Raw genomic sequence first — 22,922 nt, forward strand, 5'->3', positions numbered from 1 at the left:
AGGAACTGCACTTTTAATCTTAAATTTGTTTGTAATCAAACACTTCTGAATTTTCTCAATTTGTCTTCACTGCATGTCGAATGTACTGCTGGCCCATAGTTCACAACCATAAAGAATCACCGGAATCACTAGAAGCCCAAAAAGAGTTTGAGTGGTTTTCCAGTCCCATAACTCTACCTCTCTACACCTATTTTAAAAAGCATAAAATGCTTTCCAACTCCCCAAAGTTCTTTTCTTTCTACAACCATTCCAGCTTAGATTTTTGTTGAAGTCAATTCCGAGGTATTTGTAATCCGCAACTTCTTCCAGAATGTTGCCTTCAAAGTAGAACTTATGCTGGTTATGTTTTATTTTCTTAGAGAAGACCACTACTTTCGTTTTGCTGATATTGACTTGCATCCCCACACTTCTACAAAAATGCTCAAGGGATATTAAGTGCTCTTGCAAACCAAGAGCCGATTTAGCAATCAGAATAAGATCATTTGCATACAAAAGAAGCCTTATAACAAACTTGCCCAAATAGATACCATCACCCCCTTGCGAATTTAACCACTCCTCGAGCTTGTCGATATATAAACCAAAAAGGGTTGGGCAACCTTGCTTGAACCCGTTATCTCTTCTAAAACTTTCAAAAATGCCTACTGAAGTTCTAATTTTGACTTTTGCCTCTTCATACAGCCTATGCACAACTACTCTCAAATGTTTAGGAACCCCAAGTTCCTCCATTCTATGCCAAAGCTTGTCCCTAGGAACCGAGTCAAACGCTTTTCTAAAATCAACAAAGCAACAAAAGGCTTCTTCCTTTTTCTCCCAAACTTTTTCAATGATGTGCCTTAAAGTTATACAATAATCAACTATGGAATGTTTAGGTCTAAACCTGCTTGCCCTTTAGCATGCTTATCTCTTTCTTCTACCCACTTGATAATTTTGTTTTCTAGCATGCTTCCAAATAGCTTTGCAAACAAAGGGTTTATCATGATGGTCCTATAATTGGAGGGATTATTGACGTCGCTACTCTTGAAAAGAGGTATTGCCAGACTAGTTGTCCAATCTGTGGGGAGCCCTTGTTGTATGATGTTGTTGAAGATTTTTGTAATGTGAGGTGCAAGAATCTTTGAGCCCCACTTTAAATATTCTGCTTGGATTTCAGCTAAGTATTTTGCTTTTCCAACACCCAACTTCTGGATACCCATCTCTACCTCTTGTATCGTGAAGGGTTTAGTATCAGTGTTGACCAAGGGGGGAGGGTCAACCTTGGGAACCTGCTCATAGAGTTGTCTTCAATAGTCAAACCATTTAGAAGCTGTAATATTATTTCCAATTTGTATCTTTTTCAGTTGGAGCTCCTTCCAAAATAATTTGGGATTATTTTTCCCAAGGAAGATTAGTTCTTCTCTCCTTGAAACCATGAAATCGACCTTTTTCTTGCTTAATAACTGCTTGTAAGCTTTGAGTTTTATGTTATCCTTGTTTGACTCTTTCCACATTCTCCTTGCCTTTTTGCATTCCTCGTCAAACCAAGCATTAACCGGAAAGCAATTTGTTTCAGACTTCTTAATTTTTTCTCTTTTGCACTTTGCAAGTGCGCATTGAATTAAATGTGTTAATTCATGACTATGAAGGTTGTGAATTGTAATTTTCTCCTTCTCGAAGAGCCTCTCTAGCATCATTTTGAAGGTATTACAATTTTTTGGGGTCAAAAGAATCCTACCCTGTGGGAGATTTTGTTGGACATGCTGAATTTTTGACTCTAATTGTTTCTTTCCAATCCAAGAGAAACATAAATAAATTGGCTTGTGATCTGATTTCAAGTCCCACAACTGATCTCCAATCAAAACTTCCTCCATTTTCTCACACAAACCATGCGAGCAAATTACATAATCTACCACACTTGCTCCATTGTAAGTATTGCAAGTGAAATTAACGGACTTTGCCCATCTAGTCAAGCCATTACAAATGACTAAATCAAAGGCCCCACATAGAGCAAGCAATTTTTCACTAAAGAGATTGCAGCCCTTGTCCTATAAGGACTTCACCTAGCTACGAATATGTTGCAATATCCACTTTTAAGGCTGCAAATGGATCTTTGTGGTCAAGCCCTCTACCTTTGTAGATTTTTTAAACCCGCAGTGCAAAATAGCATGTTGCAATTCTTATTCAATGATCCAATGATTGTAATTCAGTGAGTGTGGAAAGCAAAGGAGTTGCAAAGCTCTACTCTTCTCCCTACTTTGCAAAGAATAGTTTCACAAATTCAGCACTTTGAACAAATTGAAATTTTTCATGTGCATAAACAACTGAATGCAATGGTTGATTCATTAGCAAACAAAAGAACAATGTTGGAACAGGGGTCCTTAGAATTGGATCATAAGTTGATAATAAATACACCTTTACCATGACATCAATGATCAAGCTCCATGACCAAAATAATGCACATGAAGGTTTTTAAAGCGAAATAGTTGATCAAGTATGTTAAGAGGAAGGCATTCATTTCGTGCAATGGTTGATTCATTAGCAAACAAAAGAACAATGTTAGAACAAGGGTCCTTAGAATTAGATCAGAAGTTGATAATAAATACACCTTTACCATGGAATCAATGATCAAGCTCCATGACCAAAATAATGCACATGAAGGTTTTTATAGTGAAATAATTGATCAAGTGTGTTGAGAGGAAGGCATTCATTTCGTTCAATCTTCAAGTGATCAAACTATGATCTGTAATCTGATGCTAGCAAGAATGGATTGGCAACTCTTATTAGTTCTACGGATCTGAAGACCAATGAGCGCATACCCTTATTCATAATATTGCAACATCTGGCAAAAGGAAGAAGTCGCATGTGTCCACAGGCTTCCAAATGGCACAATAATTCAAAGCGGGAATAGGTATATAATGGTGAGGGGCATTCATGCTCTGGTAATGCATTCAATTATGTTCAGTCCAGAGATAATTAGATTCTCCCTCTGCATCATTCGATGGTCATTCGAGGAAGAAACCGGGTTTTAGACATGGATTTGTTGCAGCCTGTTAGCCTCACTCTCTTAAAAATCAATAATAAATCCAATTATTAAATTAAATAAATAAAATCATGAGAATTCCTCAAACCAAGGATTCTAGTTTGGATGAGAGATTCTATCCAACTAGCTCTCCTAAATTAGTGTGTAAGTTGAGAAATTGTATCAACCAAGTAAGTCTAAGATAGACACACTATCTTAAGACCACTTGCTCATATATTTAAATGTATTATTAAATTATTTGAATAAGAGAGAATTACATGAGCATGAGAGACCACATGATGGCTCTCTGCCTTTCCGCCAGTTTATTGTTCTGTGAGTTAATTTGTTGTGCATATGGTGATATGGCTGTGTGATTATTCTTCACAGCCTGACAATTTAATGCAATAAGGTGGTTGATCAGAAGCAATGGAGGATATATATAGCTAAATAGTGTTCATCTTCGAACTTGCTCTACATTCTTGATGAGTGTTAATAGTCATGAGCATTGGAGGATAGCTAATCCAGGAGATCGAAGTATGGAGCTTGACCAAACTCTCATGGCGGATCCAAAGACGACAAAATGCAAGAGTGGGCAAGCCAAAATGAATATGTTTTTGGAAAGGTTGTTGGAATCGGTAGAAGGGTTGCTAAATACTCTGAAACAAAGGAGTGCTATAGAGGAAAATGAGCAAAGAACATACCAATTATTAATGGACACCAAATATGAATTCTTGTAGAGCAAATTGGAAATTTTCCAAGCCAAAGTTAGAACGAAGCTGGCAACAATGGACACCCAAATTGTAGAGGTTGAGAAATCATTTAACAGCAGAGTAAAGCTTGTCTTCGATGAGGATGAGGCTAGTGAAGGACCAGTGAAGAAGAAGGTTCAACAAGTTGAGAGGGTAGGAACATTAGAACAAGGCTAAAAATATTGTGTTGCAAGAAGAAATTGTTGAAGCAAGATCATCAGCTGACAAATAAATCCCCATCCTCCAAATTTTTTTGATGTTATGTAGGTATGGAAACCAAAATTTTATTATAACAACAAAATCCTATCCATTACTTTGAAAAAAAAAAGGTAAATATCATAAAAACACATATTAAGAAATTTATTTATAAAATTTTAAAAGTGACAATGGATATTAAGCATTTTATTTTATTAATTTTATTTTTCATCTATATAATAACAAGTATTAGCTGAATTGATAATATATATTATACATGTTCACATGGCGTAGTATAGACAATGATGGGTGTACTATTAAGTCACTATGTGATGTGAAGGTCACTTGTTCGAAACTTTGTGGGCAAAAATCCAACCATGTTAAGGGCTAGTGTGGTCCAGGTCGAGTGCAATCCCCAGGTGATTTTAATAGCTTAAATGCCCCTGGGTCACAATTTCTCGAGCCACGGATGAAGCGTAAAGTAATCTCTAGAAAAAATTAAATAATACTAAAATGTTAAAAAAAAACTTTTAAAAAATTGAACGCATAACATATTTGTTAAGGTTTTATAAATAAAGTTGCAAGAAAAATGCCCAGGTTTTATTAAGCAGGGAGGCTCATTCTACAACGCACTATGATGTGTAAGGATGTATGTCTGTCATCAAAATTGAAATTTTGCTCATATCGACCAAAATAAAAATTTTAAAAATCTATATAAAAAAAAGAAGAAAAACTATACAAAGCATTTAAATAATGTCAACTCATAAAAAAAAAGTTCCACGTGAAGAAATTGGATCCCTCTCGGCTCTTGTTAGATCCGTATTTAAGATGGATCTATGCTAGTAAATAGAGTAGCAAATCAAGTAACTTGGAGAAAAGTCCATACATAAATACACTCAAGTTAAAGGGTTCAAGGATGAATACTCTGTTGGGTAATCTTGTTTACTAACTATAAATCCCGAAAGTAATAATTAGTATTATATAATTTATTTTATTAATTTTAATTTATGCTTGATTTTTTCATTATTAAAAACAACAAATTTTAAATGAATTTATTTAATGTTATGAAAAACAAAATTAATCAATTTTTTAACAAGAATATAAAAGTAGGGTTGTCGGTAAGTTTTGATTTATCTCTCAATCCAAAGACAAAAGAGCGGAGTAAGGTTCATAGTACCAAGCCTAGTTCCTCTCAACCCAAAGACAAGAGTGAGCAAGTGTGTTGGTTAACTTGAAGATAAGAGTGAGATTGCTAGTATCAAGTATACTCACTTAAAATTGATTTTCTTAAATTTGAAACCTTTACAATAATATTCTTTAACACATAAAAGCTTAACATATCACTAAAAGAGATTTTAAACTTAAATAAATAACTCCAGTTAATGATAATATTTTTAACTTATGTTAATAAAATATAAATTATATATTAATGACTTATTTTAAAAACATAATCCAAATAAAATCATATATTACTAATTTATTCTCAACACATAATCCAGATAAATATATATATATATATATATATTTATTTTTATTTTTTTTCTCGCGTAATTTTTTTTGTAGTATAAAAAAGCATTATCTTTTTATTAAAAAAAGAGAGAGAACAACAACATGGTTCTTTATCTTTAAAGTCTCCATGATCCACTATAGATAAAAAATATTAACAAAAAACATCTATATTCTCCTATTGTCCATAAAAAGTCCTCCTATTCAAAAAAACATCAAAGTGTATAACTATGTTATCCACCACTCCCTCTTTAAAAATATGCAAATATCAATCTATTAGACATGTGATAATTGTTCGCTATAATGATGAAAAGAGTGTCACCTATAGTTGTACCAATTAGTCCATCAGAAAAACAAAAAAACAAGAAGAGTTTGCAAGGTGCCCCTATATGATATTAATGCTTCCTGCATTACAAAAAGCCATTGACAGATGGAGCAAAATAGATCACTCTCGATTCCTTCGCAACTCCTCCCTTTGACAGGATGTCCGCAAGTCAGTTTTGTTCCCTGCAAACATGCCTGTACGATATTTTTTGGAACTACTTTTCGAGAGTACAAATGCAATGCAACCAATTAGTGGCAGTGGTGGATAAAAATGAGCGTGCCCATGACCCAATCAATGATGCCTTTTGAATCTCCACGCACATGTAAAACATCGACACTCAACCATTTGGCCCGATGAGGACGCCTCATAAAGCGATTTTTTATGCATGACTGTTGGTACCATTTCCACCCTCCCACCATAATTGGTGGTATCTGCCCGGCTATATTACAATGTAAGCACCACATCCACACTTTCTTTGAGAACATGCACCATCGAAGAATCCAACTTGGAAGTTCCTCCATGTATCCCTTAGTATGATCAATCTCTTGTTCTGTTTCTTCTTCCTTAGACCATGAAAAATATTATGACCACAAAAAATGTAAATTCTTAATCTTTTAGGTAAAGTCTAATTATACATCACTAACTTATTCACATCACATAATCCAAATAAATAACATTTCAAATATAATTTTTTAAATATTTGGTTAAATGGAGCTAACATTAAATAATCATGTCTCTTCACTCTGTGTAAATTCTTAATCTTTGAGATAAAGTATAATCATAAATCAATAACGTATTCGCATCACATAATCCAAACAAGTCTAATATGCAGTGTGGTTGCTTAAGTACCTCCCTCTTATGCAAAAAGTAATTGATAATAATTCATAATGGAAGTCATTGTTACTTAGAAAATATAGGATGTTTATTGTTACTCGAGTATAGTTTTTTTATTACATATATTTTAGATATATAAACATTTATTTCATGTATTCATTCTTTATATAATAATAATAATAATAATTTAAAATAAAATTATTTTTTAATTGATTTTTTTTTTAAGAATATAAAATTATATGTTAAATACAACAATAGGCTTAACAAAATAAGAGCTTTAGAACATCCACTCTAACTATGTTTTGACATGAGTCAGATGCAGCGTCTTGCTGAAGTCGTTTACATGCAATTGCACTTTCCATTATGTGAAGCAACTATTAGTACTTATCCATCTCGTAGTACTTATCCCTCTCACTCATAGGTTATTAACAAAAATTTGTTCATTATTTATTCATGTAATATATATAAAATTAATGTAAAATATTATTACTTATAATTATTGTTTGAAGTTTGAGTAGTTGTCATATAGAGATATTTAAGTTGTCGTTATTAGGGATTGCACTTGGCTTGGCCACACCAACACTTAGCATGGATTGATTTTTGCCCACAAAGTTTTCAACCAGTGACATTTACAACATAAAGTATCTTAACATAACACATTATCTATTCTAAACCTATAAACTTATAATCAAATAATAATTATTAAAATTTATTTATATATATATATTATTAACTAATTTATAATAATATTTTAATAGTAAAAAATTATCTTAATATAAATGCATAAAAAATTTAAAATTTAATGTTAAAATTTATAAATATTTTATTTTTAAAGTTATTATAATGATTTTATTATTTAACCTTTTATGTTTTAATATTTTATTATTCATTTTATATAATCATTTCCACTTATTAATTTAAAATGGTTATAGTTTATACTATTTTCAAGATGTGTATCAAAATATAATGATTTTTTTTAATGCTCGTCAAATTAAATTTAAAAAATTACAAATAATAAGTTATAATTTAAAATTTGATTTAGACTTCTTTGATGGGGTGTCGATCTCCAAGACATGCTTAACGCGTGGGCAATGAAATGTCGTATACGGCAAATGGCGAGGAGGGCAGATCATGTGACCTCCCATTACGCAAGATGTAAAGTGAAAGGATATGCGCGGCGTGTGAGACTTCATTCGTCTTTTGTCGGAAGTCATGTTGATACGATAAGGTGTTTAATGACGCATGCTAAGGATGGTGTAGATTATATTGGGCTTGTTGAGTGGAGTTTTTTCGACATTTGTCTGAGTCGCTACAGTTTGGCTGGGTTCTTTGGCCCTTGGGTAGTCTTAGAATGGTGGCGAATACGACGTCGTCACTCCTTCCACTGTGCTCGGACATCAAATGCTTCAAGTTTGTATGTATGTGCCCATTTCGTCGTTCTTGTCAGTGAGCTACGGGAAATTTGCAGGATAGGGTGACCGGTCTTCGTGTCAATTCTTGCGATGTTAGGTAGATTGTTGTCCAATTTTTTTTGTGGTTGGGGCAGTGCTTAGGCCCTTTGTCTACGTTGAGTCTTTGGGTCATCCTCCTCTCTCCAGCTTTATCCTACCCTCTGCGATGCATGCTTGTAGGGGTGTCATCTCCTGGATCTCGGGGAGGAATTATGTTAGTAAAGGAGGTAGCGGGGTTTTGGCTTGCACTGTTTCAAGTGTGGACAGAATCTTGGCTGGCAGTTTGATCAATTGGGTTACTATCATTTGATCTCGGAGGTCACCAAGGGGTAGTGTTTGCTCTGGATCTAATTAGGCCCTAGTTAGGCTCTCGGGGTTCTGGGCCCTAGGGTGTAGTTAGTTGGTTCACGACTCTGCTTCCTAATGATTCCCCTGTCAGCGGAAAGGAAGAGGTGTTGGTCTGGATGGTGTGGAATTTGTTTGTGGTTGAGGCCTTCTCCTTCTTGGCTTATGTGGGGTGGCTGTTAGTTTTGTAGGGATGGCTCCCGCTGGTTAATTAGGGGTCGGCGTCAAACTTGCTATGGCTCACGATTTGTATACCTGCTTAAAAGCAAGATATATTGTAATCAGTTACAGTTAAAATGTTTTGATTTTTCAATTTTTTTAAAAAATCTATAAAGTTCACTAAAAATTTACAAAATTATAATATTAAATCAAAATTTTGAAAATTAAAAATCAAATTTTTAAAATTAATTTTTTTTTTCAATTAATCAATATATCAAATAGGATTAATTTCTTAAAATTTTATATATAATTATTTGAGGAAAAAAATAAAAATTTAATTTAATATATATATATAATATCGCAAGTGTCCATATAATTAATTAAAACTGACAACCATAATCAATTAACACTGACAGTCAGTATTTCCATCAAATCAAACTTTCTACCAACAATATTTATCTTTTATCTTAATTATATTTGTTAAAACTAATAAATAATTTTTAAATTCATTATGGGTTAATCCTCCGTAATAATAAATGGTGATTCCTCATCAGAGTCCTATGCAATATGTATACATTATTATTGTTGCGAAGCACTCATCATTGATTCCGTCAAATTAGTTTTTAAGTACCAAAATCATTAAAACTAAATTTCTTTATATCTAGTATTACATTTTATATAAATGTTTTGATTTGAGATGATCAAAATAATAACACATTTTGATTACGTAGTAAAGGATTTTTCAGTAATGAAATAAATAAATAAATATATATTTTTTTAAATATTTATTATTTATAAATTAAAATTCGCTTATAAATTTGATAAATTGGTATTTTATTGTTTAAATAAATATTTTATAAAATTAAAATAAATTATTTTATTTCATGTATAATAATTAACTCAAAATCAATATTTTTATAAATCACGCAGATGAAAAAGTAATCTGTTTTATAGGTTATTTTTAGTCTTGTGGACATTAAAATAATTTCTTTTTTTTTTCTTCTTCTTTTTTACATTATATTTTGAAGTGGTAGAGGTCACTTAGGTTTTTGTGGGAACTTAACCATATATGACAGATTTTACACTATTAATGAATAAATAATATTCAAAATAATAAGATGTTTGTAATACGAATAAATATAAAATTTCCCATATTCACAAACTAAGGTATTATAGAAATTTATGATAGGATCTTTATACCCACGTCTAATAATAAGATTTTCATAAGACCAAATACACAAACTATAAAAACCAAATGTAATCTATTAATAATTATTTCTAGGCTACAATAAAAATAATGTTAATTTACAAAATTTAATAATGCATTTAATTACAATTTAAAATTAATCTAATTATAACATTTTAAAATTTTAAATCTTTGTATTTTTATTGTTTTCTACTTTAATTTAGCTATATCTAAATTAAGCAACATGGACTAGCTACTATATAACCCTTGTTTAATAATAAGATGTCCATTTCTTCAATGTTATTATTATTATAAAAAAAAATTGATGTCTATACACATTTACCTCATCCTTTTAAAGACAAAAGTGTATATATATAATTTTTTAAAATGTTTAAAATCATTCAGATGATTTTTTAATGTTTTTCATTGAAATTGGTAATTTAATTATGGGTGACATCACAAAGTTGTACTCATTTAATTAAAAATTTAAAATTAAGTTTAATGTATTAAAACATCTTTGGAGTACAAACACCTTAAAACCCAATTTTTATAAAAATAGGTTTTATGTATTAAAACATCTTTGGATTACAAACACCTTAAAACTGTGATTTTTATAATTTCTTACTTAATTTAAAATAAAATTGATTAAAAAGGAAAATAAGAGAGTCAAAATTGCTTTAAAAAATACAGAATCTTTTTTTTTAATTAATGTTAAATTGATTGAATATTGTCTAAACATACTACATTTTATAGTTTTGGCAAAAAAAATTTAGGTCAATTTTAATTTTTGTTATTTAAAATGGATTTATTTTTTTTTCCCATGGAAAAATTCGTAATTTCATTAGTGGAAGAAATTACATTTTGTAGATGCATATGCATATTCCGATATTTCTATCGACATAAAACAAAACCAATGAAATATCAAAACCTACTACCAATGTTCGGGTAGTAGCCCCAACAGAGTCAGGGAGGAGTCCAAAAATAAACCAAACAGCAATGTAAATATTATCTTGGTCCACACAGGGAGATAATACCAAAAATATGTGCAATGCCAATCATAATGGCCGCAAAATAGTTCATAAACAACAAAATAAATATGTACAATATCTGAAAAAACTGTCCAAAAATTAGACCAATATGTCCATAAAGGGTCTGTGATAGTATTGGTAGCTAACTCCATCAATCTGTTCATTGATCAGCCAGATGCCCTGCTCCCGGATCGCGCCTTCTTTGGAAAGACGGTCAGCCTCTGTGTTCCGCTCCCTGTAGATGTGATTACATGAAAAGAAATAAAAATTGGAGATCAATCTTAATGCTTCATCTAGTATGTGTCTCAATGAAAAAGACCAGCAATAGGAACACTTATTCAACCAATCGCAGACAATCTTAGAGTCACCAAACAGTTGAAGAGCATGGCAGTTCTTCTCTGAAGCAAAACGGATGATATAATAGGTTGTTGAAAGTTCAGCAAAGTTATTTGTGCCCCCTCTCAATCCCATGGATAGATAGAATGAGTGCCTCTCAGATAGGTGTAGGATAGCCTCCCCCCCACATCCTTCCACTTGTGCAGCCCCATCAAAATATGCCCATGGACGGCTGGGATCAATTAGTTCTTGTGAGATGATTCGGGCTCTAGCTATGGGCGGATCATCAAGGATGAGGTCATAATCCGCTTTCATCAAGGCTGCAATGATAGTCCACCTAGGAGGGGAATTTTGAAATATAAGTTGATTGCGGACAATCCAGACAACCTAACAAAACAACAAGGGGAGATTTCTCAGTTTGAGGGGAGTGACAGAGGAATACCAACTGTTCTAGGCTTCGTCCAGAGTGCCCGGATGCCAGTTACAATTTGATGGTATAGCGAATGATACAAGGTTCCATAAGTGGCGTATGACTAGGCAGTTCAAGAAAATGTGGGAAGCAGATTCACTATCCTTATTGCAAAAATGACACCAGTGTGGGCCAAAGAAGGATCGCTTCATCATGTAGAAATTTGAATAATATAACACTTATTCACAGAGATTATGCTGATTATACACTATTTGTGGAATGCATGCATAATACATAACCTCCTCTACATTGATCATCAATTTTGCGGAATAAAGAAACAATCGCATGCGCACATTGAAACATCAATCACACATATCAACACAGTATGTAACGGGGAAAGCATACAACTGAAAACCCCCAACTATCTGTATATTATAATGATAGAGAACATGTAACAATACATAGTAAAATACTCCTCACAAGTACTCAGTACTATCTCCACCTGCTACACACAAACTAGCTCAGATCTGGGTTCAAATCTCCTCCGCTGTTTGCCTACCTCTACTGCGCAATCCAAGTTGAGAATAGATCTGATCCAAGTTCAAATTCCCTTGGAATGTACTGCGCAATCCTCATTAGCAATCTCAATCAATGATTGTGCAAATCTCATGCACAGCTATAGTCACAACTGATAGCAGTCTCACTCTTTCACGCACCTCCAACACTTGTCTCCACTGAACTGTCCATGCACTGAGTTAACTGATGTATTCTTTAGTTGATTTATGCGTTAATAAATAGTGAATTAATTAATAATTAATTCACATCACTCATCACTAGTGTATTTGGCAGTTAGACTAAATACAACTAGTTCAACTAAGTCAAACTGAACACAACTCCATCAACTCCTCAATCAACTCCACCAAACTCAATCACTTGAGTTCTCACTGAAGTCCATCATGCAATAGCTCAACTAACCCATAGGAAAAGCGTATTTCCTTCCGGCAGTTGCATGTGCCACATCCGTAGCTCGAACTGAAGTGTTGCAAGAGGATAAGATAATGTTTATAGTCCAAATATTATTAAGAGCTAATAATATTCAACTGTTCTATTTTTTGACTGGCAGTCTAAAAATAGACTCCGCCCATATGTCTAAAAATAGAGGTCCATCTATTTTCACCAACATGACCAATCATCCATAAATAACATCCTGCAACTCATAGACCATGATCCATATGTCTAAAAATAGACATAGTCTAAAAATAGACTTTGCGCCAAAAATAGCCTGCGGGCTCACTTAGTGAAGGCGACTTCTTTTCACTAAGCTCCATCATCATGTTGCATTTTCAACACATCAGGTTATCCCCCGTTGGGATTTTATTTCTCAGAATGCACCATAATAAAAGTTTGGTTCTAGGAGGCGCCTTGAGTTTCCAGAGGTGTTTCCACCACTTGTGTAGAATGGGGGGCTTTCGTGGATCCGTTAGCACAATGTATCCCTCTTTTGGAGTGTATCGCCCTGATTTCGTCAGTGCCCAGATGATCTCGTCATCACCCCCTGTCAATCGGATATGAGCCTCTAGTAGGGCTTGTGTATAGTTCCTCCAATGCTGCTGCCATGGTGGAGGTATGTTGAGTTGGAGATCTGTTTTCCAAGCCTGTTGAAGAAAAGAGGTGTTGTTCTCATCGCCAATGTGTGCAAGGTGAGTGATTTGTTGCTTCCTTAGGTGCAATAAGAGATCTGGAGGTAATCTGTGCATATTCCCGCAACCAATCCACGGGTCAATACCAATGCGAACTCTCTTCCCCGAATGAATTCTCCAGGTGATGCCAGCACGGATGGGATCCATAGCTTTCAAGAGAGCTTTCCAAATAATCGAAATACCTGTGTAGAGCCTAGCCGGTCTTATAATCCATTCCAGTACATGAGCAGGGGCAATATATTTCGAGTAGGCCACTCTTGTCCACAGATTGTCCGAAGCTACCAAATGCCAACCAAGCTTAGCAGCTAGGGCTGAGGAAAATTCATCAAGCTTTTTGAGTCCCCAGCCACCACATTTTTTTAGAAGTGTGAGGGCATCCCATTTTTCCCAAGCATATATTCTTCCCGGCTGATTACCCCTCCATAAGAATCTGCAGCAAAGATTTTGTATCCTCGCCAGAATGCCCCGTGGAATCTAGGCGAGAGACATCCAATAGACCGGGGTTGCTTCCAGAACACTCCTGATGAGTGTCAATCGGCCTGCACGAGATAAGAATCTTAAGTACCATGTCCTTAACCTTTTTTCCATCTTTACAATGAGCCAAGTCCAATTTGCAATCTTGTATCCAATCGACTTTAACTTGTATCCCAAATATTTCAGCCCCTCCTCCAGAGCAATCAATGTAAAGTTAAATCTGTGGAGGGCATAATGAATTTCGTGCTGTGTGCAGGTCGCAACCGTCAATGTAGATTTTCCTTCATTAATGATCATCCCAATGGCCTTTTGAAATAAGGAAAATATATCTCTGATTGATGTTATATCCCCCACACTTCCATTGAGAAATATCAGCACGTCATCCACAAAAAGAAGGTGTGTAAGCGTGCAGTCATCTGTAATCTTAATACCAGAGAGTCTGCCTCTTCTATGCTCTTCCGTAATTATCCGACCAAGGCCTTCCATTATCAAGAGGAAAAGCAGAGGGGAGAGAGGACACCCCTGTCGCAAGCCACGAGCCGAGGAGAAGAAAGGGGATGCACTCCCATTGACCAATACACTGAAAGGAATGTTAGTGATGCATCCCATAATCCATTTAATGAAAATAAATGGGAAACCAATGTGCGTAAGAAGCATTCTCAGATATAACCAATTCACTCGGTCAAAAGCTTTAGATAAATCCACCTTCATTATCATACCTTTGCCTTTCTTGCTGTGTAGAGTGTGTAATACTTCTTGAGCTGTACCAATTGCCTCATGAATTTGTCTATCCTTCAGGAACACAAATTGTTCAGGCAGGATGTGCTTAGATAAGATAGGCTTCAATCTGTTTGCAATAATTTTATACAAACAGTTACAGAGCAAAATGGGGCAGAATTCATCAAAAGTGGATAGATTGTCAGCCTTTGGGATCAGAGCAATGAATGTGGATGTAATGGCCGCTTCCAAATGTCCCGAAACCCTAGACTTCTCCACAACTTTGAGGAGATCTGGTCCAATCGACTCAAAAAATTCCAAGTAAAATTCAATGGACCATCCATCAGGTCTAGGGCTTTTGACCTTGCTGAACCACTTTCATGTGTCCTCCAACTCCCCCATAGTGACCACCTGTATCAAATCCTCCTCCTCATCTTGTTCCACATATCTTGGGAAGAGCTGAGCAACCCGGATAATTTCTGCTAAGTTAATCTCCCTGGGGTCACTATAGGCATGTTTAAAGTGCGAGCTTGCTAGTGAGGTGAGTTGAGGGAAAGTGTGTGTTTTCCTTCCTTGTTCATCTTGCATTTGCCAAATTGTGTTGACAACTTTCCTCCCATTAGAAAATTTATGAAAAAATTTAGTATTTGCATCCCCTTCCTGTATCCAGAGGGCCTTGCTCCTCAATCTCCATTTGTCTTCCTTTTCTTTAAGGATCTTACCACGGGCTGAGTAGAGGGATGTGATGTTATTCTTGTGCTCCTCAGATCTTATAGCCCTCCCAACTCTTTTTCAAATACCTCCAGTTCATTCTTAATCAGTCTCAACGATTGATCATCCTGAAGTCTTTTTTGATGGGCCTAGATTTTAGACATCTTCTTCAACTTCGTTAAGTTGCTAATAAATCCGGCCGAAGTTGTACCTCCAACCCCTGGTGGGTTTGATTTCCAAAAGTCAGTGACCATGCTGATATATGATGCATCCTTGAGCCAGGTAGAACTGAACTTGAAAGGACCCTTCGGCCTGTCTCTTCCTCGTCCCATTTCCATACAAATAGGCAAGTGATCAGAGAGTCCTCCTGTCCCTGCCCATTGTCTAATATTGAGGTCCAGATCCATAACTTGTTCCTTGACCAGAAATCGGTCCAGCCTCCTAGCAAGGCCATTATCCCCCACCCTGTTATCCCTCCAAGTGGCCTGTAACTTTGCAACAGGGATGTCTATCAGATGGTGTAGTTCCAATATGGACGAGAAGTTGTCTGAGAGAGAGTCCCTTTGTGCTCGCTGACGCCAAGATTCGACATGGCCTATTGAAAAATTTAGATCCCCTCCAACAATTAGGTTACCAGCTGAAAATTGTTCCGAATCAAGAAGGCGATCCTAGAAAACAGGGCGATTCAAGCAAGGTCCATAAATATTGACAACTCTGAAGGGGGTCCCCAACTCTACAGAGTGTACATCAGCCCCAATAAAGCCCTGTCCTCCCCAGCAGCTGCTTTCTTTGATAGTTCGAGTATTTAAGACCAAAGCAAGACCTCCAGAGCGGCCGTGTGCATCCAATCCTGAAAATCTCCAACCCGACAGATAGAGTTCAAGGGTCCAAGCTATATCACTAGACTAACCTAAGGTCTCCTGAAGAAATATGATATCCAAAGAGTCGGCAAAGAGTAACCAACGGAGTGCTAGTTTTTTGTCGGGCCTAGCAAGCCCTCTGTAATTGTAGGATTGAATCTTCATGGAGGGGGTTCGGATAGGGTTGTTCTTGCTCTAAGAACCCCAGTGATAGTAGATTGCTTGCCCAAAGCAATGTCAACATCAGCTTGTGCTTGTGCAATTTTGGGATCAGAAGGACGGCCTCGGGAGGTTTTGGTAGGAAGGGGGGGAGGAGAATATCTAGTCCAACCTGGTCCTTAGTCGAATGCCTCATTCGAGACTGGGTATTGTATCGAGGGACCAAGGCCTCCGACAATGTAGCCGAGGGCTGTGCAGGGGGGGTACAAAGTAGCGCGGGGGGAGTGGGGGCAAAGGAGGTGAGAGGGGGGGGGGGGGGCGATGGCACAAATACTAGGAACAGGGGACTCCAAAGGTATATCAGTACCCAGACTCAATAACTGTTCAGATATTGAATTATGAATATCAGAAAAGCATTGTGTGGTGGGTAAGTGATAGGAAAGCATACCCGAAGAAAAGGAATCTCTCGAGGCCGTTGTTGCAGTGCCAAGAACATGTGGAGGGGGGCGGTGAGGCAGCCGACCATGCTTCCTCGGAGTGTTCTGGGCCTGCTCCGCTGAACGCAAACCAGGGCTCGATAATGTGCCTGTTCCCCCAGAGTGTTGAGTAGAATCCTATGAAATTCCTTAGAGGCATGAGGCAATTCCTCTCTAGCTAGGTCTCCACGTGACAGAGCATCCTGTTCCAGTGGAACCTGGGGAAAATTCCTCGTTGATTTCCTGTTATTCCATTTGTTCAGTAGGCATTCTTTGAAAAGGTGCCCCACCTTGTGGCAGCGCCTACATCTGAAAGGTACCCCCTCATAGTCCAGCATTTGCCTCCGCGTCGCATCCCTCCATTGAATGTTTATATATTCCGGAAGCCCTCCCGAGAGGTCCATGTGTACTAAGATTCTGGCATAAGCCATTCTTCCAGTCGTGATATAAGATTCATCATGTGTGAGGTACGAACCCATGGTGTCCCCAATCTGTCTAAATATCTGCTCAGTCCAGAAGTGAACAGGAAGACCCAGGAGACGTACCCAAACCGGTCCAGCCCCCGCCTTTTCAGTCTCTAGATCAAACATTGGAGTCCACCTTCGAAGGAGGACTGGTGCTTGATCAATGTGCCAAATTGTAGTGAGGACCCAATTGGTTTGGGCAATGCTTTTGAAGCGCAGTGCAAACCAACCCCTCACAAAGGTTTGCACATGAGGGGGTTCCGACAGATGGTGTCCCCAGACCTCCATCATCCACTTCTGTAGCCGCTCCATGCTGTAGTGTTTGCCTCTAACACGTCCAACCATTACCTTTTCTGTCGAGTCCATTGCCTCACTGAAAGGAGTGTCTTCAGCTAGTTTTAAGAAGATTTTGTTGCTGCTCAGAGGGAGGCGCTTTTTCCTTTTTGTAGTCCCTGTTTGTTTGTTGATCAAGTCTGCCGCCGCCCTATCCTCTGGATCATCCACTAGAGCAGCCTTGTCCTTCCCTGTCAATGGTCCTTTTGCCTTTAGATTGTCAAAGTACCCAGTGATAATGCCTATTTCCATGAAGTTGCGCTGTGGAGGGTTTCACGAGTCTTGAGGAGCTAAGGGAACCCTGCTATCCGGTGAGTGAGGGAACCCTACCGAGGGTTTATTCAACTCAATCCCCATAGGAAACAAACCTAAGCCCGACCCAAGGGCCTGTGTGTCTGGCGCACTCCCGCAAAAAGCCTCCGATAAGGGTTCCCTGAGCGGTTGAGGGCCAACGTATTCTCGAATGGCCATTGCTTCTGGTGCAATCGAGATAGAGGGTATATGCTGGTGAGAGAGTGAGGGTAGGGCATCAACCTCTGAAGCCAGTTCATGCTCAAATGTTAAATAATCGTCCACTGTTGACCCGGTCTGTGGCCATATCGGCATATGTTCCGTAGAACATGTGGAGAAAATGTCTTTTGCCTCCATAACTGTCGAGAAACCGAGCTGATAACTGCCTGAAGGAATGTCGGTGGGGGACCAAAAACCATCTAGGGGTAAACAAAAAATAAACTAAACCGTCCAAAACTGCAAACAGCTAAGGTATGACTTAAACAAGCCGCGAAAGAACCTAAATCCTCTTAGGTGTGCTGATAGACTCCGCGGTAAGGAAGCTTGAAGTTCTGGGTCTCTAAAAAAACCGTCCGCCAAAACAACCCGTTAACTAAAACATCGATTTATGAGATAGGTGAAGACCCACCCCAGCGCACCCGTGAATAAAATACACAGTTCTGAACTGTCCCACCATCAATGTCGACCAAGGATATTACCTTGTACTAAACCCTAGTTCCGCCATGATCACCTTCCTAAAAATTCGAGCCAGCCCCAAAACAGATTTTTAATTGCATATATAAATTCAATATTTTGAAAAATCTTTTTAATTTTTGTTATTTAAAATAGATTTTTAATTGCATATATAAATTTAATATTTTGAATAATCTTAAAGCACTTAAATTGTGAAAAATTTATAAGTGAAATTTGTTACGGGAAGAAATCTCTATTAAATTCTAAACAAATTACACCAAAAAAATAAATATGCGAATAAATGCTCCCAATCTTTTTTGATTGATATGTAAGACAATTGATTGCGGCAAATTGACAGTTGATTGCTTTTGTCGCTCCTTAAACAACATGGGGAGTCGACACAATAAGCCACATTGGAGACTGATTTATAGAGCATAAAAGAAAATTTATAGACTGTGAAACGCCAAAACCCATATGAGAAGCTGATGCAAATATCATGCATCCCCGTGCAAACACCATAGCAGGGCTAGGAAGGGTTCAATTTTTAACATTGGGGACACAATAAGCCAAATTGGACACTGATTTATAGAGGATAAAAGAAAATTTATAGACTGTGAAACGCCAAAACCCATATGAGAAGCTGATGCAAATATCATGCATCCCCGTTCAAACACCATAGCGTCATTATGATCCAGTTGACACGATAAACCCACATACGGATCTGCACCCTTTTCGTTCTAGTTTTGCTTCTCCCTCAGAGGAGCAGTGGACAGGAGAGTAGTTGTGAGTCCCCACCCCCTCCATGGACAATCGATTACTACATCAACCACTACACACAAGATGGCTAGAAACTGATAATCGGGACAAGCTCCAAGCATTGGACAAGTCAGGGTTAAAGGTCTACGTTGAAAATGCCGAATCTATCAGGCCAGTCCTGGCCAGGGTTTTGTCACTCGTTCAGAAGTTTTGGGAGAATTTTGAAAACAATTGTTCTACAGTGTTGGGTTACAGGATATCAGTGGCGCAACAAGACATTTCCAGGGCAACGGGCCTGCGTAACGAAGGCTGTACGGTTGGTTCCTGGTTTGAAAGCAGGAGGTCCATCGTCGAGAAAATTGGAAAGAAAGGTTTGAAGGCAAAGCGTGAAGGGAGATTGAAAGACTTGTGTGGAGTGGAGACGAAGTGCGCGCACATTCCTGTGGATATGATCAAGGATGACACTACAAGGTATGTGGCCTCTCTGGTTATGGAGCATCTCGCAGGATTGCCTACTTTTTCTCATTGCAGCCATGAACTTCTTGATTGCATTCAAGGAGGAATGAATGGAAATGTCACTGAGTGGCCTGCTTATATTACCAAAAGGATGAAGAGGTTTAAGAACAGGTCTTTCATTTCATGCTTTGAAGGATTTAGACTCCCTTTACCCTATGCGGTTGTTATTGCATTGCTTGTTAGAGAACAGGCACCTGATTTGTGGCAGCAGGCTGTAGAGAATGAGGGGCACGATAATGAGTTGTTAAAGAAGAGAAGTTCTAATCAAATCACTGGGTGGCAGGATATCGAGTTGAAGAAGAGAAGAATGAATGAAGTTGATGGGTGGCTGGATATTGAAGAGGGGAGAACGAATGAATTCAATGGAAATTGGTTTGGAATTGGGAATTTGAAAGGGGAGGAGAAGATTGTAGACGTTGAAGGAGATCAATGTGGGGAGAAAAGGCCGAAGTTATTGGCATTGATGGATTTGGAGGAGGACCGGGGGAGTGAAGATGGTAAAGGAGTACAAATGCAAGAGATAGTGGAGAGGAAGGAGGAGGGGAGAAGTGAACATAATAAAGGAGGTTGGATGCAAGATTTAGTGGAGAGGAAGGAGTGGGGAAGTGAAGATGATAAAGGAGGACAAGTACATGAGGCAGTGGAGAAGAAAGAGAAGTGGGGAACTGAAGTTAATAAAGGAGGACAAATGCAAGAGGTAGTGGAGAGGAAGGGGAAGTGTGGTAGTGAACATAAGAGAGAAGTACAAACGCAAGAGAAAGTGGAGAGGAAAGATGAGGGAGTGATTGCTTTGGATTATGAAGCTGCAGGGGCAATTTTGCGCAGGATCAAGGCCAGGTTAGCTGAGGAATGTGCTGAAACTGTTGAACAGTATCTCCTGAACCGCGAAGGATGGATCAAAGCCTCTGTCTCAGAAGTTTTAGATAGAGAACTTTTGGAGCAATGTTATACTGATGTCAACTTTCGGTCAGGAGATCATGTTTTGGAGAATCGGATGCATGGTATTCCAATGAGGCTGTCTAGGAGATGCTCTGGAACGGCAGAATTGGGGCAAAGAAATAGGGGGGAGAAAAGGAATAGGAGGAAGATGACAGTGGGAGGGAAGAGATATGACAAGTTGCTGGTAATCAGTGTAGAGCATGTCTTGGTGCATTTTGTTCACAAAAGTAAGGTTCCTTTTACTCAGGGTGACTTGTATGTTGACCCCTATATTGTGTTTATGCACCCTCATGCTTGCAGATTTCTGTCGGCTTGTTTATCTGTTTTCAAGGTGGTTCTATGGTCAGAGAAGCCTAGAGAGGTGCATGATTTGGTCCTGCAGCACATTTTGGGAGGCATTCCTAGTTCTGACCAGATTCTTTCTTATTCAATTGAGGACTGTACCATAACGAGAATTAACAGAGAAGGGAATACATTCCATGGATGTTATAAGGATTTGACTTGTGTGTGGAAAAATCTGGGAAGCTATGGTAAGAAAAATACGCTTCTAATTGATACTTCACATGTGGCCATGCTTAGAAATAAAGATGGAAATGTGATTTGCCCCATTCCCTACCAATATCATGTGGAGGCTTCTCACTGGCAATTGGAGACTTTTCTCTTGCCTTATCTGATACGTTTGGAATCAGTGCAAGATATTCCTAAATATGTAAAGGATAACGCATTTGGCCTGGAGAAGGGATACAGTTGGCAACGGTTTCAATTCGAAGGAGGTCGGGTTACTCCTTTGTTTGCAACCCCTTGTCCATCACATTGCCTTGAAATTACAAAGAATTTGAAAATGTTTCCGAGTGCTGTAACTGGAACTTCAAATTCTCAGTTGCCCTTGTTTAATACTCAATGCCCTGGGATTAGTAATACTGGGCAGCAATTTCCCATCACAAAAACTGGCGTCTCAATTTCACAGTCAGTTTCACCTGCTGCTAACTTAGGAACTTTTGAAGTTTATCACGGAAACTCATCTAGGGTGTCCCCAGGATTCAATGATCATAGACAGAATGACAACATGTATTATATGAGAGAATTGTCTGGACAGAGTGATGGCAATATAAAAGATACGAGGGAACTGAATCTTGTGAAAATTGATTTACAGAACATGGCCAATGAGAAGGACAAATTGGAAAAGAAGCTACAAGAAAAGGATGACGTTCTACAGAAAGTGGTAGATGCCTTGGAAAAAGTAAATGAAGAAAAGAGAATAGCAGAGGACGAAAATAGTGATCTGTCAAGGGAATTTGTAGAAAGGGATAGGGCTTTGAAGCAGGTGAAACTGGAGAAGACCTTGGGAATGAAACAGAAAGAGAAGATTATTTGTTCTTTGCAGCAAACCGTGCAAGCTCTGCAAGAAAACTTAGGAAGCTTTAAGCAAAAACAGAGGGAGTTTCAAATATTGGTCAAGCGGGAAGTTGAGAAAGAAACGGCTCAAATTCGTTCAACTTTAACAGATGTTCTTGGATTGAAACAAGGAGAAGATCTCGTGGTTGGAGCACAAAAACAGGTTGAAGAGTTGAGGCAACAACGGAAAGTAAAACATCATTTAAAACCAGAACAGTTTATGTTGGTAACTAGTTCAGATGCTGAACTGTCCGTAGAGGAACATTATCAACAAAGCAATAACGAGGGCACTAGTTCACATATGAATGGATATAAGAGGAAAGATGCCATAAGTCATCTACTTCTTACAAGTGATACTGAGGTTCTGCAATGTTCTATTTGTATGGAGGAGTGGACAACTGCAGGGGATCATCGTATATGGTATGTGTAATAATGCAACTGAAAAAGGTTATTATATTTTATGTTGTGTCAAAAATTAAAATTAAAACCATATTCAAAGTTCACCAATGTTTTCTCTAACCTTCCAAATTCTTTAACATGACTGAAAGAAGTTTAGTATTACTGAATGTGTGCTGTAATTTATGTGTAAAGCTTTCAACATAAAAACATAGAGAGAGTTACGGGAGGTAGAAACTTTCAACTTTTAAGGAACTTTCATCTGTGTTCTTTGTAATTGATGCCTGCCTGAAAACATATGAAAACATATGAAAACAGAGATTGTGCACCTTTTTCATGTTTTTCCTTTAATATTCCAGGGAAAAAAACATGATTTCTCTTCATAGCTGAATTAATGATTACATTCCTTAGGTTCTCATAGCACTTGACATAGACCATACAGTTCTTCAGGACTCCCAACAAAGACCTCTGCATATTCTGACACTATATTTTGCCTCCAGCAATCAACACAACTAAAACAAAAATAAAATACTCTTTTGTAAAGT

At 37.5% G+C, this 22,922-nt stretch overlaps 1 protein-coding gene across 3 annotated transcripts in view; it reads left to right on the top strand.

Moving 5' to 3' along the window:
- Positions 1-18,759: 18,759 nt before the first annotated feature.
- LOC149254278 (uncharacterized) overlaps positions 18,760-22,922 on the top strand; it is a 129,140-nt gene continuing 124,977 nt past the window's right edge. For 2 of the 3 annotated variants that reach the window (XM_089460115.1, XM_089460116.1), the window contains exon 1: positions 18,761-22,401. In XM_089460115.1, coding sequence (XP_089316241.1) covers positions 19,178-22,401 — 3,224 coding nt within the window. In that variant the 5' untranslated portion in view covers positions 18,761-19,177. Of the gene's footprint in view, positions 22,402-22,922 lie in introns of all 3 variants that reach the window. The other variant, XR_016267133.1, reaches the window with a different exon arrangement.

This window comes from Pinus tabuliformis, chromosome 7, assembly GCF_031772625.1.
Source record: "Pinus tabuliformis cultivar Carrire ecotype Pingquan chromosome 7, CPIR1, whole genome shotgun sequence".
Classification (NCBI taxonomy): Eukaryota; Viridiplantae; Streptophyta; class Pinopsida; order Pinales; family Pinaceae; genus Pinus; species Pinus tabuliformis.